The following is an 18,263-nucleotide window of genomic DNA, read 5'->3' on the forward strand; positions in this document are numbered from 1 at the left end:
GGATTACAGGCGCCCACCACCACACCCAACTAATTTTTTGTATTTTTAGTAGAGATGGGATTTCACTCTGTTGGCCAGGCTGGTCTAGAACTCCTGACCTCAGGTGATCCACCTGCCTCAGCCTCCCAAAGTGCTGGGCTTGCAGGCATGAGCCACTGCGCCTGGCCCCATTTGCCCATTTTCTAAGCACTGAGTTGTTTTGTCTTTTAAAAATTGAGTTGTAGCTGGGCACAGTGGCGCACACCTGTAATCTCTGTGCTTTAGGAGGCCAAGGTAGGAGTTTTGCTTTAGGCCAGGTGTTCAAGGCCAGCCTGGACAACACAGCAAGACCCTGTCTCTAAATTAAAAAAAAAAAATTAGCCAGACATGGTGACACACGTCTGTAATCCTGGCTACTTGGGAGGCTGAGGTGGGAGGATTGCTTGAGCCCAGGAGTTCAAGGCTGCAGTGAGCCATGATCACACAGCATTTCACTCCAGTCTGGGCAACAGAGTGAGATCCTGTCTCTGCAAAAAACAATAATATAATTTGTAGGGGTTATATATTTTGAATCCCAGTTCTTTGGCAGTTTCTAGCTCAGCCTCTTCTTTACTTTGTGGTGTGGAACTTTTGGTGAATGAAGTTTCTTCATTTTTATTTATTAATTTTTTTTTTGAGACACAGATTCTAACTCCGTTGCCCAGACTGGGGTGTAGTGGCACAATCATGATCATAGCTCACTGCAGCCTCAAATTCCTGGGCTGAAGTGATCCTCCTACCTCAGGCTCCCAAGTAACTGGGCTTACAGGCATGCATCACCATGTCTGGCTATTTTTCATTTTTTTAGTTGAGATGGGGGTCTCACTGTATTGCCCAGGCTGGTCTCAAACTCCTCAAGTGATCCTCCCACCTTGGCCTCCCATAGTGCTTGGATACAGGCATGAGCCACCTTGCTTGGCCTATTTCTTAATTTTGATATAATTAACTGTATTAATATTTTGTGATTTATAATTTGTCTATCTTGTTTAAGAAGTCCTTCCCTGGCTGGGTGCAGTGAACCCAGGAGACAGAGGATGCAGTGAGCCAAGATTGTGCCACTGCACTCCAGCCTGGGCGACAGAGCCAGATTCCGTCTCAAAAAAAAAAAGTCCTTTGCTACCCTGAAATTATAAAAAACATTCTCCTATATTGACTTCTAAAAATTGTACAGTGTTCCCCTTCACATTTAAGTCTTTAATTCACTTGTAATTGATTGAAAATATGTATGATTGATAACATACGATCTGCTTTTATTTCTTCCATATAAATAACTGTCTTCACACATATTTATTGAAGAGTCCAGTCTGTCTTTGAGCCGAGTGTCAGCTCTGCTGTGAATCATGTTTTCATTGGGCTGTGGTCTTTTCCTGGACACTGTCTACATTTATTTATTTATTTTAATTTTTGTAGAGAAAAGATCTCACCATCTTGCTCAGGCTGGTCTTGAACTCCTGAGCTCAAGCGATCCTCCTGCCTCAGTCTCCCAAAGTGCTGGGCTTAGAGATGTGAGCCACTGTGCCTGGCCTTAGCCTTCTTTTATCGTCATCATTTTATTTTTGAGACTCATCCATATTGACAGACTTAGCTCATTCTCTTTTTAATTAATTTATTTTTTTCCGAGACAGAATCTCCCTCTGCCGCCCAGGCTGGAGTGCAGTGATGTGATCCGCCTCCGGGTTCAGGCAATTCTCCTGCCTCAGCCTCCTGAGTAGCTGGGATTACAGGCACCCGCCATCACGCCCAGCTGATTTTTGTATTTCTAGTAGAGATGGGGTTTCACCATGTTGGCTAGGCTGGTCCCAAACTCCTGACCTCAAGTGATCCACCTGTCTCAACCTCCTAAAGTGCTGGGATTACAGGCATGAGCCACCGTGCCTGGCCTGAAAAAATATTTTTGTTGGATGGGATTCTGTTTTATGAATGTACCACAATTTATTCGAGTTCTTATTGATGAATATTTAGGCTGTTTTCTGGTTATAAAGAGCGCTCCTATGAGTGTCTTAGATACAGTCTCAATGGGAGTGTTTCTTTAGGATAAATACCTGCATATGGAATTGCCGAGTGGCAGCATTTACCCACCTCACCCTTGCTAGATGTTGCCAGTTTGTTCTCCAAAGTAGTTGTTTAATTGATAATTTTTTTCTTCTTTCAGTGCCTGAAGACCTCTCATTAGAAGAGAGAGAAGAGCTTCTAGACATTCGTCGAAGAAAAAAGGAACTTATTGATGACATTGAGGTAAAAAAAAAAAAAAAAAAAAAAAAACCCCAAAAATCCAAAACTCTGTTTTGCTTTTGAGTAAAACAGTAAAAGAGTAGCCTCACAAAAATGTAAAAGAAAAAAAAAAAAGGTGTTCAGTGTGTGCATATAAGAACTACACAAAGAGACAGATTGAAAAAGTTATCAAGTTGAGAAAGCAAAGACTTCATACAGGCAGTGAGACCCTGGGTAGAAATCAAGACATCGTGGAACTGAGGTCAGCAGTAGCCAGCTTGCAAACCCAAAGCCACAGCCAGCCATCTAAAGCAGCAGCAAGCCACCAGCGCATTGCTCTATCGGACTGTGCACTGAGATCCTCTTTCGTTAACCAATGTGTTTATTTTTTGCTTTTTGTTTTTTTGAGACAGAGTCTTGCTCTGTTGCCCAGGCTGGAGTGCAGTGGCATAGTCTGGGCTCACTGCAAGCTCCGCCTCCTGGGTTCACACCATTCTCCTGCCTCAGTCTCCCGAGTAGCTGAGATTACAGGCGTCCACCTATAATTTTTTATAGTTTTATATTTTTAGTAGAGACAGGGTTTCACTGTGTTAGACAGGATGGTCTTGATCTCCTGACCTTGTGATCTGCCTGCCTCAGCCTCCCAAAGTGCTGGGATTACAGGCCTGAGCCACCATGCCCAGCCACCGATATGTTAATATTCTAGCACCTAGAACATTGCCTGTTCCATTTTTGGCTCTCAGATACCCTTTGAATGAATGTATAGGCATGTTTTGGGTTCCAGCTGCGTACCAAGTGCCTACTAGGTGTTAGGAGTAGAATGACACGTTAGGCTGGGCACAGTTGGTCACACCTATAATCCAGCACTTTGGGAGGCCAAGGCCTGAGGATCTGTTGAGCCCAGAAGTTCAAGACCAGCCTGGGCAACATGGTCAAACCCCAGATCTACAAAAAACACAAAACTTAGCTGGGCATGGTGGCATGTACCTATAGTCCCAGCTACTCGGGAGGCTGAGGTGGGAGGGTCACCTGAGCCCAAGAAGTTGAGGCTACAGTGAACTGTGATGGTGCCACTATACTGCGGATTCAGTGACAGAGCAAGACCCTGTCTCAAAACAAAACAAAACAAAACAAAAAACATTAAACCAAGACAAATAAAAACACAGGCATACAAACATGGGCTCTTCCACACTTGTGTACTTTACTCAGAGGACAGGGTAGAGGCAGGTCCCATAGGAGAGGCACATGAATAAAGCTGCAGTCTCAGCGTGGGAGAGCCTGTGAGTGTTACAGAAGTGATTCAGAGGGCCGGCCCTGGCTCCTTCCGTTTGGGGCTTCCTCGGGAGCGTCAAGCAGACATGGAGGTCTTCTTTGAAAAGCTTCCTAGTCATTGTCATTGCCAAAGTAAATGTGGCTTCACAGGCCACGGCAGGGACAGGCCTTGTCCCAGACAATAGCTCCTTTCTAGGAGCTTGCGTTTTAATTCTGTGTCTTGGCGTACAGAATAATAGGGTCCCAAATAAAAATGTCTTTGTATTTGAAAGGTAATTCATGGAAATTTTTCTTCTAAGGTTACCATTCATTCTTGGGAAAATGAGATAACCCAGAATTGGTCTCTGGTTGAAGAATAAGGATGTATATTATTTGGACGTTAGTAATCATCCTGCTGATAAATGTGGAATTGTAATCTAGCTTTAACTACTTCATTTTATCAGTGAGCACACTGAGGCCAAGGGAAGTTGGAGGCTTCCAGAGGTCTGTCCCCTTGGATGCCTCTGGCTTCTCTGAGCGCCCTGAGTCAGTTCTGTTCACCCCCTGGGCTCTGTCCATGGTGCTTCATCTCATTCAAGGTGATAGAAGTGATCCTGAGACCACCGACCTAAACACACCTGAGCTTCAGCCTGAGACCACTGATCTAAACACACTCGAGCCTCAGCTTCTCCCCAGGAACAAAGGCAGTCTTGAAGGAGGAGGCAGGTGACTGTGTGCGTGGCAGGGCTGAATAGTGCAGTTAAGTGAACTAAGGACTCACGGCTTTCCTTTTGCTGGTTTTATCTTTTTTTTTTTTTTTTTTAAAGAGGTAAAGTCTTGCTCTGTCACCCAGACTGGAGTACAATGGTATGATCATGGCTCACTGTAGCTTCAAACTCCTGGGTTCATGCAATCCTCCCTCCTCAGCCTCTCTAGTAGCTAGGACTAGAGGTGTGTACCACCACATTCAGCTACTTTTTCTGTTCTTCTTTTTTGTAGCAATGGGGCTTTGCTATATTGCCCAGGAGTTCTCAAACTCCTGGTCTCGAGTGATCCCTCTGCTTCAGCTTCCCTAAATGCTGGGATTACAGGCCTGAGCCACCACTCCTGGTTTGGTTTTATCTTTTCACAGCTGTGATATTCCCCCGCAATGTCCCTGCCTGATTTTATATACAGATACCCTAGGATCTGCATAGTGACCCCTCTGAATCTGGTATCTGATGAAAAGTGAGCAAATAATTTTGTTTTCTCCTAAGTTGTGGTGGCTTTGACTGTAAAACTCTAGCTGTACTGATAATAGTATTGGTTTTTCCATCCCTGCGATGCTCAGATGAGACCTCAGGGAAGCTTGTCACAAGAGGACTAACATTTCCGTCTCAGGGGAGGAAGGTTAAGACCCACTCCTCACCTCAAAATTCTTCTTTTTTGACAGAGGCTGAAATATGAAATTGCAGAAGTGATGACAGAGATCGACAATCTAACTTCCGTAGAGGAGAGGTAACAATTTGTGGCCACACCTTCAAGCTGTTGACTCGTTTCTTTCTACCTCCATCTTCTAGTCAAACTTGCAGAAAGTGGGGTGAGAGTGGTTGGGATGGGGGGAGCCTGTGGAGTTAATTCCTCTCCTCTCCCCCCACTCCTCGTGGAGGGGACCTGGGGTATTTCCCTGGATGTTACTTCTCATCGCCTCCTCTGTAAGTCATCGCCTACCTTTATAGGTTCAGGCATAAGCACAGGCACTTCAGGGTTGACCTGCACAGAAGTTACCTGCCTGCGTCATAAGGAGCTGTGCTTTATTGAAATCACTGGTTTGCATCATTAGCTTTTTCTGAAGTGTCTCAAGTTATCAAATGTGAAGAGCAATGGCGGCCACACCACCCCTCCGCCACTGTGGAGGCTGGAGGCCCCTCCGTGTGTGCCTGTGCCTCCCTTCCTTGAGTCCGTTGTTGTGGGGGAAAGTGCACTGGTGGAGGGCTGTGACTCGGCTGCACCGTGAAAACAGCGTGAGTGATTTTCAAATTATTCCACACCAACAGCAAAACAACTCAGAGGAACAAACAGATAGCCATGGGAAGAAAGAAATTCAACATGGATCCCAAAAAGGTAAGAGAATGCTCTCCCTTTTCTGGCCTGCAGGAGATGGACTCATCCATTGATTTGAACTGCCGTGTCCCTTTTGGACAGAGGTCAGAGGCGGTCCGTCCTATCACCTCATAAAAGACGGGGAGTTGAAGGCACATTTCGATCAAAAAGGGGCTGTTGACGAGTGGGGTGAAGCAGAAGTGCCTTGTAGGGCTGGTACCCTGGGCAGAAACGCCTTTCTTGCCGAGTGAGCTTCTGGGTGAGGAAGCAGCCTCACGGGCCCAGCTTGGACAACTCGGGGCAGGCCGGGCTTGACTCCAGGCAGTGCCCTTGCTGTCGAGGCTCATATTCCTGTCTTCCCACTTGAGCCGGGCCCTACAGCCAGGGAACCACGTGATTAGGAAGGAGCAGCGGTGGGAGTGGAACCCGGGTGTCCAGAGGTTGTGGACTTTATAATCTGGGTGGGTTAAGTGGTTCACGTAAGAGGACGTTATTTCTCCATTCACCTTAAAAAGCAGGTATCTGTGAAAAAAACAAGGGATCCTCCACATTTAAACCAGCATCTTCCTCTTTCCTCAAGTTGGATTTTCTAGGGAAACACCCGAAAACAGTGAAACCTGAAACATGTAGCTGCTTGTTTCTGAGACTGAGCTAAAGGATTTGGCAGAATCTGTAAAGATTTTTGGTGGACGTTTTGGTTTTGAGAAAGAAGGGTAGACCTGAGTCTTCAGGGTTTGGGAGAGGAATGGCATGTCCGAGTTTCACCACATTGGTCAGGCTGGTCTCGAACTCCTGACCTCAGGTGATCCGACCATCTTGGCCTCCAAAAGTGCTGGGATTACAGGCATGAGCCACTGCGCCCGGCCATGTCTGGATTTTCTTAAGGCTGCACACATCTGCAGCCAGAGGAGGGTTTTGTTTAGCGCATACACTCTGGCCACTGTGAAAACTGCCCTGCTGCTTTCTCATTCTTTGCTTGTGGGGCATCAGTCATCTCCACGATGGAATGAAAATTGTCAATTTTGTGAATTTGGAAATGATCTGATATTTTGGGTAACAGCTTTTCTTTAAGGAGTTGGGACTGTGGAGTTAGATTTATCAGCAGATTTAATAAGCATTGGAAGCATCTCAGGATTCTTTACGAAAGTGGATGTTCTCAAAACTGGACCTTATGTTTTAAGGGGACCCAGGTGGTGCAGCACAGGGCAGCACTCCAGTAAGTTCATGGGCAAATGCTCATCTCATGAAAGACATACAGATAGATACTTACTTTGTAAAGGGATGCTACTGAGGCCTGGCGTGCTGGCTCACGCATATAATCCCGGCAATTTAGGAGGCCCAGCTGGGCGGATCATCTGTGGTCAGGAGTTTGAGACCAGTGTGGCCAACATGGTGAAACCCTGTCTCTACTAAAAATACAAAATTAACCGGGCATGGTGGCGTGTGCCTGTAGTCCCAGCTACTCAGGAGGCTGAGGCGTGAGAATCACTTGAACCTGGGAGGCGAGTTGCAGTGAGCTGAGATTGTGTCACTGCACTGCAGCCTGGGCGACAAGAGTGAGAGACTCTCTCAAAATAAATAAACAAAGTGATGCCACCACTGTGCATCAGGGTTCAGCTTCATGAGCGTAAACTTGTCTTCATGCCTGTGAAGCCCTCTCTGTTAGGCTCTTGCCTGTCTTCCTGTTTTATATATACCGTGTGTCAGATTTTTTTTTTTTTTTTTAAGATGGAGTCTCACTCTGTTGCCCAGGCTGGAGTGCAGTGGTGCCATCTTGGCTCATAGCAAGCTCCGCCTCCTGGGTCCACGCCATTCTCCTACCTCAGCCTCCCAAGTAGCTGGGACTACAGGCACCTGCCACCATGCCCGGCTAATTTTTTGTATTTTTAGTAGAGACGGGGTTTCACCGTGTTAGCCAGGATGGTCTCCATCTCCTGACCTCATGATCCATCCTTCTCAGCCTCCCAAAGTGCTGGAATTACAGGTGTGAGCCACTGTGCCCGGCCATGTCAGATTTCTAGTAAGGGCCAACATTGAGAACTTACCGTTTGTCAAGAACCATGATGAGGAAGTACTTTAATTCATACACTTAAGTTCCTATAGTAACCTTATGAGGTAGGGAGGGTTCGTCTTAATTCCTCTTTCACAGTTGGGGAAAATGAGGCACAGAACAGCTAAGGAATTCACCACTGTCCTGAGGAGGGAACCTGACTCCAAGGCAGCCTGTCACTGCTGCCGTCACCACTGTCCTGAGGAGGGAACCTGACTCCAAGGCAGCCTGTCACTGCTGCCGTCTGCTGCACTGGGTGGAAGCCCCTGGGGCTGGTTTCTAGGTGGCCCTAAGTGGTCATCCCTGTGGCACTGGCTCACCATGGCCAGGGAAGTTGGCGTTTAACCCATTTATTATGCCTGAGGTTGCTGGTTTTTGAATTTTTGCGGTCAGACCTTGGCAATGACCTTGAGCAGTAGGATGTAAACAACCCCCACATGCTTTGTGTTCCAATAATGGAACACTAGGCATAACCTGCTTTGCCTGGGCTGTGGCAGATTGCTCACCAGCTTCATTTTTTGTTCCTCTTCACCTACAAGATTTTAAGAATCTTGATTACTGGTTGTACTTATCTATAATTATGCTGCTTGATAAAAGCAGATGGCACATTTAGTCTTCATGTAGCCTTTTGCTGGGAAAAATTATCAAAGTTCCTTGGTTTTGTAGACTTGAATATAGCACTTGTCTTAAGTCTACTTGAGGCTTCCTAACGCAATACCATAGAGGGGGTGCTTAAACAGTGGAAATGTATTTTCTTACAGTTCTAGAGACTGGAAGTCCAAGATGAGGGTTCCAGCATGATTGGCATCTGGTGAGGGCTCTCTTCTTGGCCTGCTGGTAGCCAACTTCTTGCTGTATCCTCACATGCTGGGTAGTAAGGAGAACTTGCTGACTCTAGGGTGCTGTTCTTATAAGGGCACAAATACCATCAGACCAGGGCCCCCACCAGGACCTCATGTAACACTGATTACCTCCAAAAGACCCCATCTCCAGATACCATCACATTGGGGGTTTGGGCTTCAACATACGAATTGTTGGGGGGACACAGACATTTCGTTCACAGCTGTGATGGATGATGTCACATGCTTCAGACACAACTCAGAATTACATCTACCTCCCCACGCCCCTGTTAAACCTGTAACGTTGTGAAACATGAAGAGTAATTGTCAGAGTAAATACATTCCTTCCGGCTAGGATGGCGTTTTCTACGTCTCAGAGTGATGACACTTTAAACAGGGAGCTTTGGTTTGTTCAGGTGCATTATTTGTAGAAGTAGCACTTGAGTTCATAAATGAGTAAGAGGGAAGGTTTGATTAGATCACAGAAGCTGAAAACACTCTGTAGCCTCTCTCTTCCTGATTTCCTAGAAATGCCTTAAATAAAATATATAAATCATATGACAAGCAGGGGTTTACTGAGTGGACTAGAAATTGAGGAATCCCTGGAAGAAGGTAAATGGGATCAACTGAAGAAGGAAACAGTGCCCACAGAACATACAAGAAAGGACCTGCCGGGGGCAGCAAGAGCAGCTTCAGAGTTCCCCGAGCGCAGAGGAGGTACATTCAGGGAACAGGACTGTGGGAGGGACATCGAGACTGGTCACCCTTTCCTGACCTTGTGCCTAGCAGTGATTGTGTCTCCAGGTGGGAAAAGCAAGAGGGAACACTTAATCCATGAAAACAAGCAGCGTCCTTGGTGGGTGGCAGCACCAAGAAGGAGAAATACCCACTCTCAGAGACCAGCCGTTGGCTGCCTGACCTGCTCCTCTGCCAGATCACTGGAGGCAGCTGCAGCAAAAACCAGACACAGGTAGCATTCTGTTAGGCCAGCAGTGACCCTTCAATACAAAGACGAACACCCACCAAGCACCACCAAGCGTTTGAGGAATCCAGCACCATGAAAGAGACAACAAAACCCTACAAACAGAAGAACTAAGACTGGAGGAAACACTTAATAGAAACAGTAGAGGCAGGGAGGGCGGCTCATGCCTGTAATCTCGACATCTTGGAAGGCCTAGGTGTGAGGATCGCTTGAGCTCAGTAGTTCAAAACCAGCCTAAGATAGCAAGACCCTCATCTCTACAAACATTTTTTTTCTTTTTTTTTTAATCAGCCAGGCATGGTGGTATGCACCTGTAATCCCAGCTACTCGAGAGGCTAAGGTGGGAGGATCACTTGAGCGCGGGAGTTTGAGGCTACAGTGAACTGTGATTGCACCACTGCATTCTAGCCTGGGTGACAATAAGACTTTGTCTTTTAAATCCTTTATCAAGCCAGGTATGGTGGCATGTGCCTGTAGTCCAACTACTGGGAGGCTAAGGCAGAAGGATCGCTTGAGCCCAGGAGTTTGAGGCTTCAGTGAGCTGCGATTACACCACTGCACTCTAGCCTGGGCAACAGAACGAGACCCTGTCTCTTAAAAAAGAAGCAGGAGGCTGGGTGTGGTGGCTCACGCCTGTAATCCCAGCACTTTGGGAGGCCGAGGTAGGTGGATTGCCTGAGGTCAGAAGTTTGAGACCAGCTTGGCCAACATGGTGAAACCCCATCTCTACTAAAAATAGAAAAAAAATTAGCTGGGTATGGTGGCAGGCACCTGTAATCTCAGGTACTTGGGAGCCTAAGGGAGGCGAATCACTTGAACCTGGGAGGTGGAGGTTGCAATGAACCTAGATTGTGCTAATGCACTCCTCCCTGGGTGATAAGGGCAAAACTCTGTCTCAAAAATAAATAAATAAAACAGAAGAAGCAGCCAAAAAAAAAAAAAAGCAACTTTTTATCGTAGAATATTTGTCTATATAATAAATATCATCAAAAAGATACGATAGGATGTTTCTTATCCATGACACAAAAATGGGGGATTGTGAAAAAGAACCTTGGAAATGAAAACTAGGAGTGTCTGTCACGTCGTCACTTGAGCATATGGAGAAGACGTGGCTGAAGAGTGGACGTGTGCTAGAAGAGAGTTAAAGAATTTCTCTATTCAGTTTTGCAGAGAACTACAAGAAAACATGCGAGGTGGGTCCAGCAGCCCAAATTTCATCTAACAGAAGTCTCAGAAGGAGAGAATGGAAAATGGAGGAGAGGAAATATTTCAAAGAAATCTTGGAATATTTTAGAACTAAGAAAAATCCTTAGATTCAAAGGCCCCACCAAATGCCAAGCAGGCTGAAAATTGAAAAGACTTACACACTTAGATGTGTCAAGTGAAATGTTGTAAAACTCATGGATAGAGAAATTCATTTAATTTTCCAGGAAGGAAAGATCAGATTACCTAAGAAGAAATGAGGAGCACAGCAAGCTTATCAGGGACACTGGATCAAAGAGAGGAGGGAAGGCAGTGCCTTTCAAGGCCTGAGGAAACATGATTTAAAACCCCAAATTCTGTCTGTCCTGTCACTCACGAGAGAAGGTGAGGAAAGACATGTTCAGACACACAAGGGCTTCTCTGATCTCTAGGAATTGTGTAATTGGAGTATGACACCTCAAAACAAGAAATGATTACACAGGATCAAAAAGGAAAGAAACAAGCAAAACTTTTTACGTCAAAGTGAGAAATTTAGTCCAAATTTATGTCAGTATATAAGTAGCAAGGGGGAAAGGAAGGAGGGAAGTAACAGCTAAGGTTTTCTAGATGTTGATAGATAAAAATAAGTTTAAATACTTGTCAAAATTTTAAGAGTAATCACTAAAGAGAAATAGGATTTTAAAATTATTAACAAACATCAAAGAAAGTTGGATCAATTCAACACAAGGCTGGAAAGGCATGTGAAATAGAAAGCACCAAATAAGGGGTCAGGAGGAAGTGCTAACCAATCAGTGCTCACTGTAGATTTGATTGGGCTAAATTAATGACAAGACAGACACTTGGATATGAATTTAAATAAGTAACATCCAGCTTCAGATTGAGACCCACACCTAGAAGAGAAACAAAAAAAGATAGAGTTAGGTGTAGTGGGTCACATGGTGCCACTGCCCCCATTTCTGCTGTTTGACTTTCTAAATGGTATTCTAAAATATTAAAAATTTCCAATAATGTGAGAACATTCACTTTCTTCTATGAGTATTTACCTAGTGTATTAGTGTTCTAGGGCTGCCATGACAAATGACCACAAACTGGGTGGTTTAAAACCAGAGAAATCTATTCTTGCTCAGTTCAGGCGGCCAGAAGTCCAAGATCCGGGGTGTGGTCAGGATTGCGGCTTAGACTCTGAGGGAGAATCCCTTCCCGCCTCGCTCCTGGCGGCTGCCGCCCTTCTGCTCTCCGCAGCTGGGGGTGCCTCACTGTGGTCTCGGCCTCCATTGTCTTGTGGCCTTCTCTGTACCTTCTCCTCTCTGTCTCATAGGACAAGTGTGATTGGACGCAGAGCTCTGTGTCCTCCTCCTCTGCTTGTCTCTTTGTCACCTCCCAAATAGCATTCTCCAAGAAATGTCCTAGTTTTTTGTATGTTCTGAATTTTAGGGCAGGTCTTGAGCTTCCAGAGGAATTAATGGAAGCCTCATGCCCCGGCCCATTCAGTTCCCTGGGCTTCAGCTGACAGTGGCAGGGGCCTTCACCATGCAAGGTCAGGCCCGCAGCCTTGCATCCCCAGAGATAACAGGACAACTAGTGATCCCTGAGGGTGTCCTGCCTCCCTCCCACCTGCAGCGGATGGCCTCACCTGGCTTCTCCACCTGCCTCACTTGTTTTCCTCACTTAGAGCCAATAGCAAAGCCCTAGCACTGTCTCCTGCCCCAGGCTCTGTTTTCAGGGAACTTGGGCTACATTAGGCCTCTCGAAGGAGCAGACCTGTGTTGCTACAGTGTGCGTGTGTGCGTCTTGTAATTTAGATGGTGCCCCTGTGGGTGTACCCACTTAAACTCCTACCAGATACATATGAAAATTGATTTAGGATTGTTAGACTCGCTAATGTTTTTGGAGAATAACAAATCATGGTACACAAATTCTAAATGTACAGCTTAAAGAATCTTTATAAATTAATATACTCACATAACTGTAACCCAGAACAAGCCACAGTTGTAGAATATTACAGGGCACCTTGCTGCTGCCTCATCTTAGGGAATTCACTCCCCAAGGTAGCCAATCCTTAATCACCATAAGTTAGTTTTGCCTTTTTCAAACCTTCTATGAATGGAATTGAAATCCTCTTCCATGTCGTCTTTTGCTCCATATGATGTCTGTGAGATTCGTTCTTGTGAGTGTTCATTCCATTTCATGGCTGTAGAGTCTTCCATCGTGTGATTATGCCAGAATGTATTGATTGGTTCTCTTATTGACTGTTTTCAGTTTTTGGAAATGTGGACGTTCGTGTGTGTAAAAGAAATAGAAAATCTTCTGGATGGACTGTGAGGGTATGAGGCAGCCCTGGTCTTGGGTACTGACAGTCTTAGCTGGATAGAGCCTCTCTGAATTTGTGGAAATGGCCTCCTGGCAAATTGATTTCTGAATTCCCTATTCCCTTACCAACCTTGCCAACACATATTTTGAAACTGGCTGCAAAGCTATGTTAGAGGTAAAAATTTCTCTTATAGGTTCCTGGGACTTCTCATGAGACAGTGCTCAGCTGATTCAGGCCAGGGGCGCCTATTGCCTTTTGAGATTGTCAGCTGTGCTGCAGCCCTCAGAGTGGACATAAGCTTTGACTGATGGCAAGCTTGGTGGCACAGCATGTCAGTTAATATGTTTTTGGTATCAGGTAACAGAAAATCCAACAAAATGTATCTTACACAGTGGAGGTTTGTCTTCTCACGCAGCTGCGTAGCAATGGGTGGCTCCCAAGTGACAAGAAGGTGGTCCCTGTGCCCATCTCAGGGTTTCCCATGTGAGATGGCCACTGTGGCTCTGGTCATCACATCCGTGTTCAAGGCAGAAAGGAGGAGGAAGAGCAGTGCTGGCTCATGGGCCCCTTTTTACCAGGAAATCAAAAACTTTCTCTCCAGGCTTGTCTTTCTGTCTGGCCAGATCTGGTCACAGGTCATTTCTACTGCTAAAGGCAGCCAAGAAACTGCCTCTGTAGTGAAGGGGGTGGCAGGGAGTGGGGACTGGCACCACCCGCTCACTGCCTCCCTGGGACTGGGGCCAGGTTGGCCAACTGGCAGTGGCCACCACCCACAAAGTGTCCCTCGCAGACACAGAATAAACCATCTTCCTAAGCTTGGAAAATCTAATATTATTGCTACTCTTGCCTTTATAATTTCTAATAACCACCTGTAATGGTTTGTTCAATAACCCATTTGTTTGTCTTTTAACTTGTTTAACTGCCAGGAGGAATGAATGTGCATTTCTTTGATGGACAAAATGTAGTATGGAGTTGGGAAAATCAGATTGTGCAGTTGTATGGGTGTCTCTGGTATTATTTTTGCTGTGTCCATACCAGTAAAATCATGACACTAAGTGTATTTCTGTCTTTGAAAAATGAGTTTGAGGCCGGGCGCGGTGGCTCAAGCCTGTAATCCCAGCACTTTGGGAGGCCGAGACGGGCGGATCACGAGGTCAGGAGATCGAGACCATCCTGGCTAACACGGTGAAACCCCGTCTCTACTAAAAATACAAAAAACTAGCCGGGCGAGGTGGCGGGCGCCTGTAGTCCCAGCTACTCGGGAGGCTGAGGCAGGAGAATGGCGTAAATCCGGGAGGCGGAGCTTGCAGTGAGCTGAGATCCGGCCACTGCACTCCACTCCAGCTCGGGCGACAGAGCAAGACTCCGTCTCAAAAAAAAAAAGAAAAATGAGTTTGAGTGACACTCCTAACCGGTGCTTCCTTTCTAATGTTCTTCAGGGAATTCAGTTTCTAATAGAAAATGACCTGCTGCAGAGTTCCCCAGAAGACGTCGCCCAGTTCCTTTATAAAGGAGAAGGCCTAAATAAGACCGTCATTGGGGACTACCTGGGTGAAAGGTGAGTTTGAGGAGGATGCACAGCCCTACCTGGGGCCACTCAGCCCTGCAGCTTGACCTAGGTCACACTCCACTTTCGGGGCCGTCACAGCCTAAAGGCATGATATAGCCACAGGCTGTGGGCATCCACATGCCCATCTCAATACCAGGTGGGCCCAGTGCAATCAGTTCTTCTCTCGTGTCCGTGGGAGGAGAGAGGCCTTAGAGTATTCTGGGATCCTGGGACTCCTCTGGAATCCTGTTTCTCAGGGAACCATGACAGAACTGACAATACAGCTGCCCTTTCTCCTTAGATTGGAAAGCATCTTTTTTTTTTTTTTTTTTTTTTTTTTTTTGAGGCGGAGTCTCGCTCTGCCACCCAGGCTGGAGTGCTGTGGCCGGATCTCGGCTCACTGCAAGCTCCGCCTCCCGGGTTCATGCCATTCTCCTGCCTCAGCCTCCTGAGTAGCTGGGACTACAGGCGCCCGCAACCGCGCCCGGCTAATTTTTTGTATTTTTATTTTTTTTTTTATTTATTTTTTTATTTTTATTTTTTTTTGAGACGGAGTCTCGCTCTGTCGCCCAGGCTGGAGTGCAGTGGCCGGATCTCAGCTCACTGCAAGCTCCGCCTCCCGGGTTTACGCCATTCTCTCGCCTCAGCCTCCCGAGTAGCTGGGACTACAGGCGCCTGCCATCTCGCCCGGCTAATTTTTTGTATTTTTTTTAGTTTTGTATTTTTAGTAGAGACGGGGTTTCACCATGGTCTCGATCTCCTGACCTTGTGATCCGCCCGCCTCGGCCTCCCAAAGTGCTGGGATTACAGGCGTGAGCCACCGCGCCCGGCAGTGGAAAGCATCTTAATCGTCTTCTGTTTTACCCAGAAATACACCAGGTTTCTCAGTGGTTTTCTTTCTCGTGTTACTTGCAGAGTGAATAAAGGTGGAAGGTGAATTTTTTTCATGGAAAGCAGCAGGACAGATTTACTTTCTGACCGCTACTGGCTTAGCAGAGGTTAGGGCAGGAATGCTGAGGCAGCACATGCCCTGAGTATGCCAAAACAGACTTTTGTCAAACACCAGAAGAAAGTATTTTTAAACAAAAGCCCAATAGTTCCTAAAGTCAGGAGGTTTCGATTTTTAGCTTTTTTTTAAAAAAATACTTGATTGAAAGTGGAAAGTGGAAAACTTATTCTCTGAGGCCAGCACTACCTGATACCCAACCAAAGACACCGTTAGAAAATGGCAGACCATATCCTTATGACTGTAATCTCTAGTCAGCAATATGTAGAAAGGATTCTGTACCAAGGGGACTTACCCCATGAATGCAAGGTTAGTTCAACATATAAGGCAATTAAAGTCATATACCATATCATTCAAATAAAGGACAAAACCCACATGATCTTCTCAACAAATATAGGAAAAGCATTTGACAGAACTCAAAATTCCTTCACAATAAAAACACTTAGAAAGCTAAGACAGGCAGGGAACTTGTTCAACATGATGGAGGGTACCTATAATAAACCCCACAACTTAACGGTGAAAGAGTGACTGCTTTCTCCCTAAGATCAAGAACAAGACAAGAATGTCTGCTCTCAGCACTGCTGTTCAGCCCAGTGTTGGCACGTCTTGCCAGGGCGGTTAGACAAGAAAATACATCCAAATTGAAAAGGAAGAAATTAAATTCTATTTGCAGATGATACAATCATGTATATAGAAAATCTTAAGGAATAATTAAAAACTATTAGAAGTAATACATTCAGTAAGGTTGCATGATATAAGTAATATACAAAACTCAATTGGCAAGGCGTTTTGGCTCATGCCTGTAATCCCAGCACTTTGGGAGGCTGAGGCAGGCGGATCACAAGGTCAGGAGATCGAGACCATCCTGGCTAACATGGTGAAACTTCATCTCTACTAAAAACACAAAAAGTTAGTCAGGCATGGTGGCAGGCACTTAGAGTCCCAGCTACTCTGGAGGTTGAGGCAGGAGAATGACGTGAACCTGGGAGGCGGAGCTTGCAGTGAGCCGAGATTGTGCCACTGTGCTCTGGCCTGGCTGACAAAGTGAGACTCTGGCCAAAAAAACAACAACAAAAAAACTCAATTGTATTTCTATACAATAGCAATGAGTAAACTGAAAACAGCTCCATTTATAATAGCATTAGAAGGAATAAGATACTTAGGATAAATTTCACAAAAAAGCAACATTTTTACTCTAAAAACCACAAAACATTGTTGAAAAAGAATGAGAAGACCTAAATGGAAAAGCATCCATGTTCGTGGATTGGAGGGCTTACTACTGCTAAGATGCCAATATTCCAACATTGATTTACAGATTTATTGTACTTCTTATTGAAATCCCAGCTGACTTCTTTGCAGAAGTTGCACTCCTAAAATTACTATGGAAAATTCAAGGGACCCAAAATCACCACAGCAGTCTTAAAAACAAAGTTGCAGAACTCACGTTTATTTCCTGATTACAAAATAAAGTGGCCAGGCACGGTGGCTCACGCCTATAATCCCAGCACTTTGGGAGGCTGAGGCGGGCAGATCACCTGAGGTCAGGAGTTCAAGACCAGCCTGGCCAACATGGTGAAACCTCATCTTTACAAAAATACAAAAATCAGCCAGGCATGATGGCAGGTGCCTGTAATCCCAGCCACTCGGGAGGCTGAGGCAGGAGAATCACTTGAACCTAGGAGGCAGAGGTTGCAGTGAGTCAAAATCATGTTGTTGCACTCCAGCTTGGGTGACAGAGTGAGACTCTGTCTCAAAAAAAAAAAAAAACGACTAAAGTGTATGTATAATCAAGACGTTGTAAGACTGGCATAAGGATACACATATATAAATGATGGAATAGCATTGAGAATCCAGAAATAAACCCTCACATTAGTGTCAAATAATTTTTCAACCAGGTACCAAGACAGTTTCAGTAGGGGAAAGAATAGCTTTTTCAACAAATGGTACTGGGATAACTGGAAATGCACATGCAAAAGAATGACATTAGACACCTTACTGATACAAAAGTTAAAATGGATCAAAGACCTAAATGTAAGAAGTAAAACTGATAAAACACTTAGAAGAAAATATGGGGCAAATCTCTGTGATCTCAAATTAGGCTAGGATTTCTTAAATGTGACACCAAAAGCACAAATAACAAAAGAAAAAGGTAGGTAGACTCTACTTCATCAGAATATTGTGCTTCAGAAGACATCGAGAAAGTGAAGGCTGGCCAGGCATGGTGGTTTTTACAGCTAATCACCAGATATAGATTCCTTAGTTCCTTGCCCACTCCCACTGCTTCACTTGACTAGTCTTAAAAAAAAAAAAAAAAAGTAAAAAGACAACCCACAGGCCATCCTGGGTAACATAGTGAGCCCTGCCTCTACAAAAAAATACAAATAAATCAGTATGACTTGTGAATATCTTCATATATTTGTCTTTATATAATCTAGATATAAGTCCTCAGGGCTGATAATCAGTCCCTATAATCTGCTGAGGACTTATATCTAGATTATATAAATAACTCTTCCAAATAAGAGTAAAAATAACAAAAATTACTCAGTTATCAAATGGCAAAGGATCTGAATAGACATTTCTGCAAAGAAGATATACAAGTGGCAAATAAGCACAGGAAAAAATGCTCAATTGATCATCAAGGAGATGCAGATTGAAACCACAGTGAGATACCATTTCACACCCATTAGGCTGGCTGTAATGAAAAAGACATGTAACAAATGCCAGCAAGGCTGCAGGGAGTCAAACCCTTATTGCTGATAAG

General features: G+C 45.1%; 1 protein-coding gene and 1 long non-coding RNA gene across 3 annotated transcripts in view; both read left to right on the forward strand.

Moving 5' to 3' along the window:
- Positions 1-18,263, forward strand: part of CYTH3 (cytohesin 3) — a 114,431-nt gene that overhangs the window by 83,425 nt on the left and 12,743 nt on the right. For both annotated transcript variants that reach the window (XM_033194890.1, XM_033194891.1), the window contains exons 2-5: positions 2,171-2,253; positions 4,913-4,977; positions 5,517-5,583; positions 14,387-14,505. In XM_033194890.1, the coding sequence (XP_033050781.1) occupies positions 2,171-2,253; positions 4,913-4,977; positions 5,517-5,583; positions 14,387-14,505 (334 nt within the window). The remainder of the gene's footprint in view (positions 1-2,170; positions 2,254-4,912; positions 4,978-5,516; positions 5,584-14,386; positions 14,506-18,263) is intronic.
- LOC117073685 lies at positions 5,592-10,335 on the forward strand. Its single transcript, XR_004433318.1, has 2 exons — positions 5,592-6,334; positions 10,114-10,335. It is a non-coding gene; the product is annotated as an uncharacterized LOC117073685 (long non-coding RNA).

The sequence above is a fragment of the Trachypithecus francoisi genome, unplaced genomic scaffold (assembly GCF_009764315.1).
Source record: "Trachypithecus francoisi isolate TF-2019V2 unplaced genomic scaffold, Tfra_2.0 Lachesis_group4, whole genome shotgun sequence".
NCBI lineage: Eukaryota > Metazoa > Chordata > Mammalia > Primates > Cercopithecidae > Trachypithecus > Trachypithecus francoisi.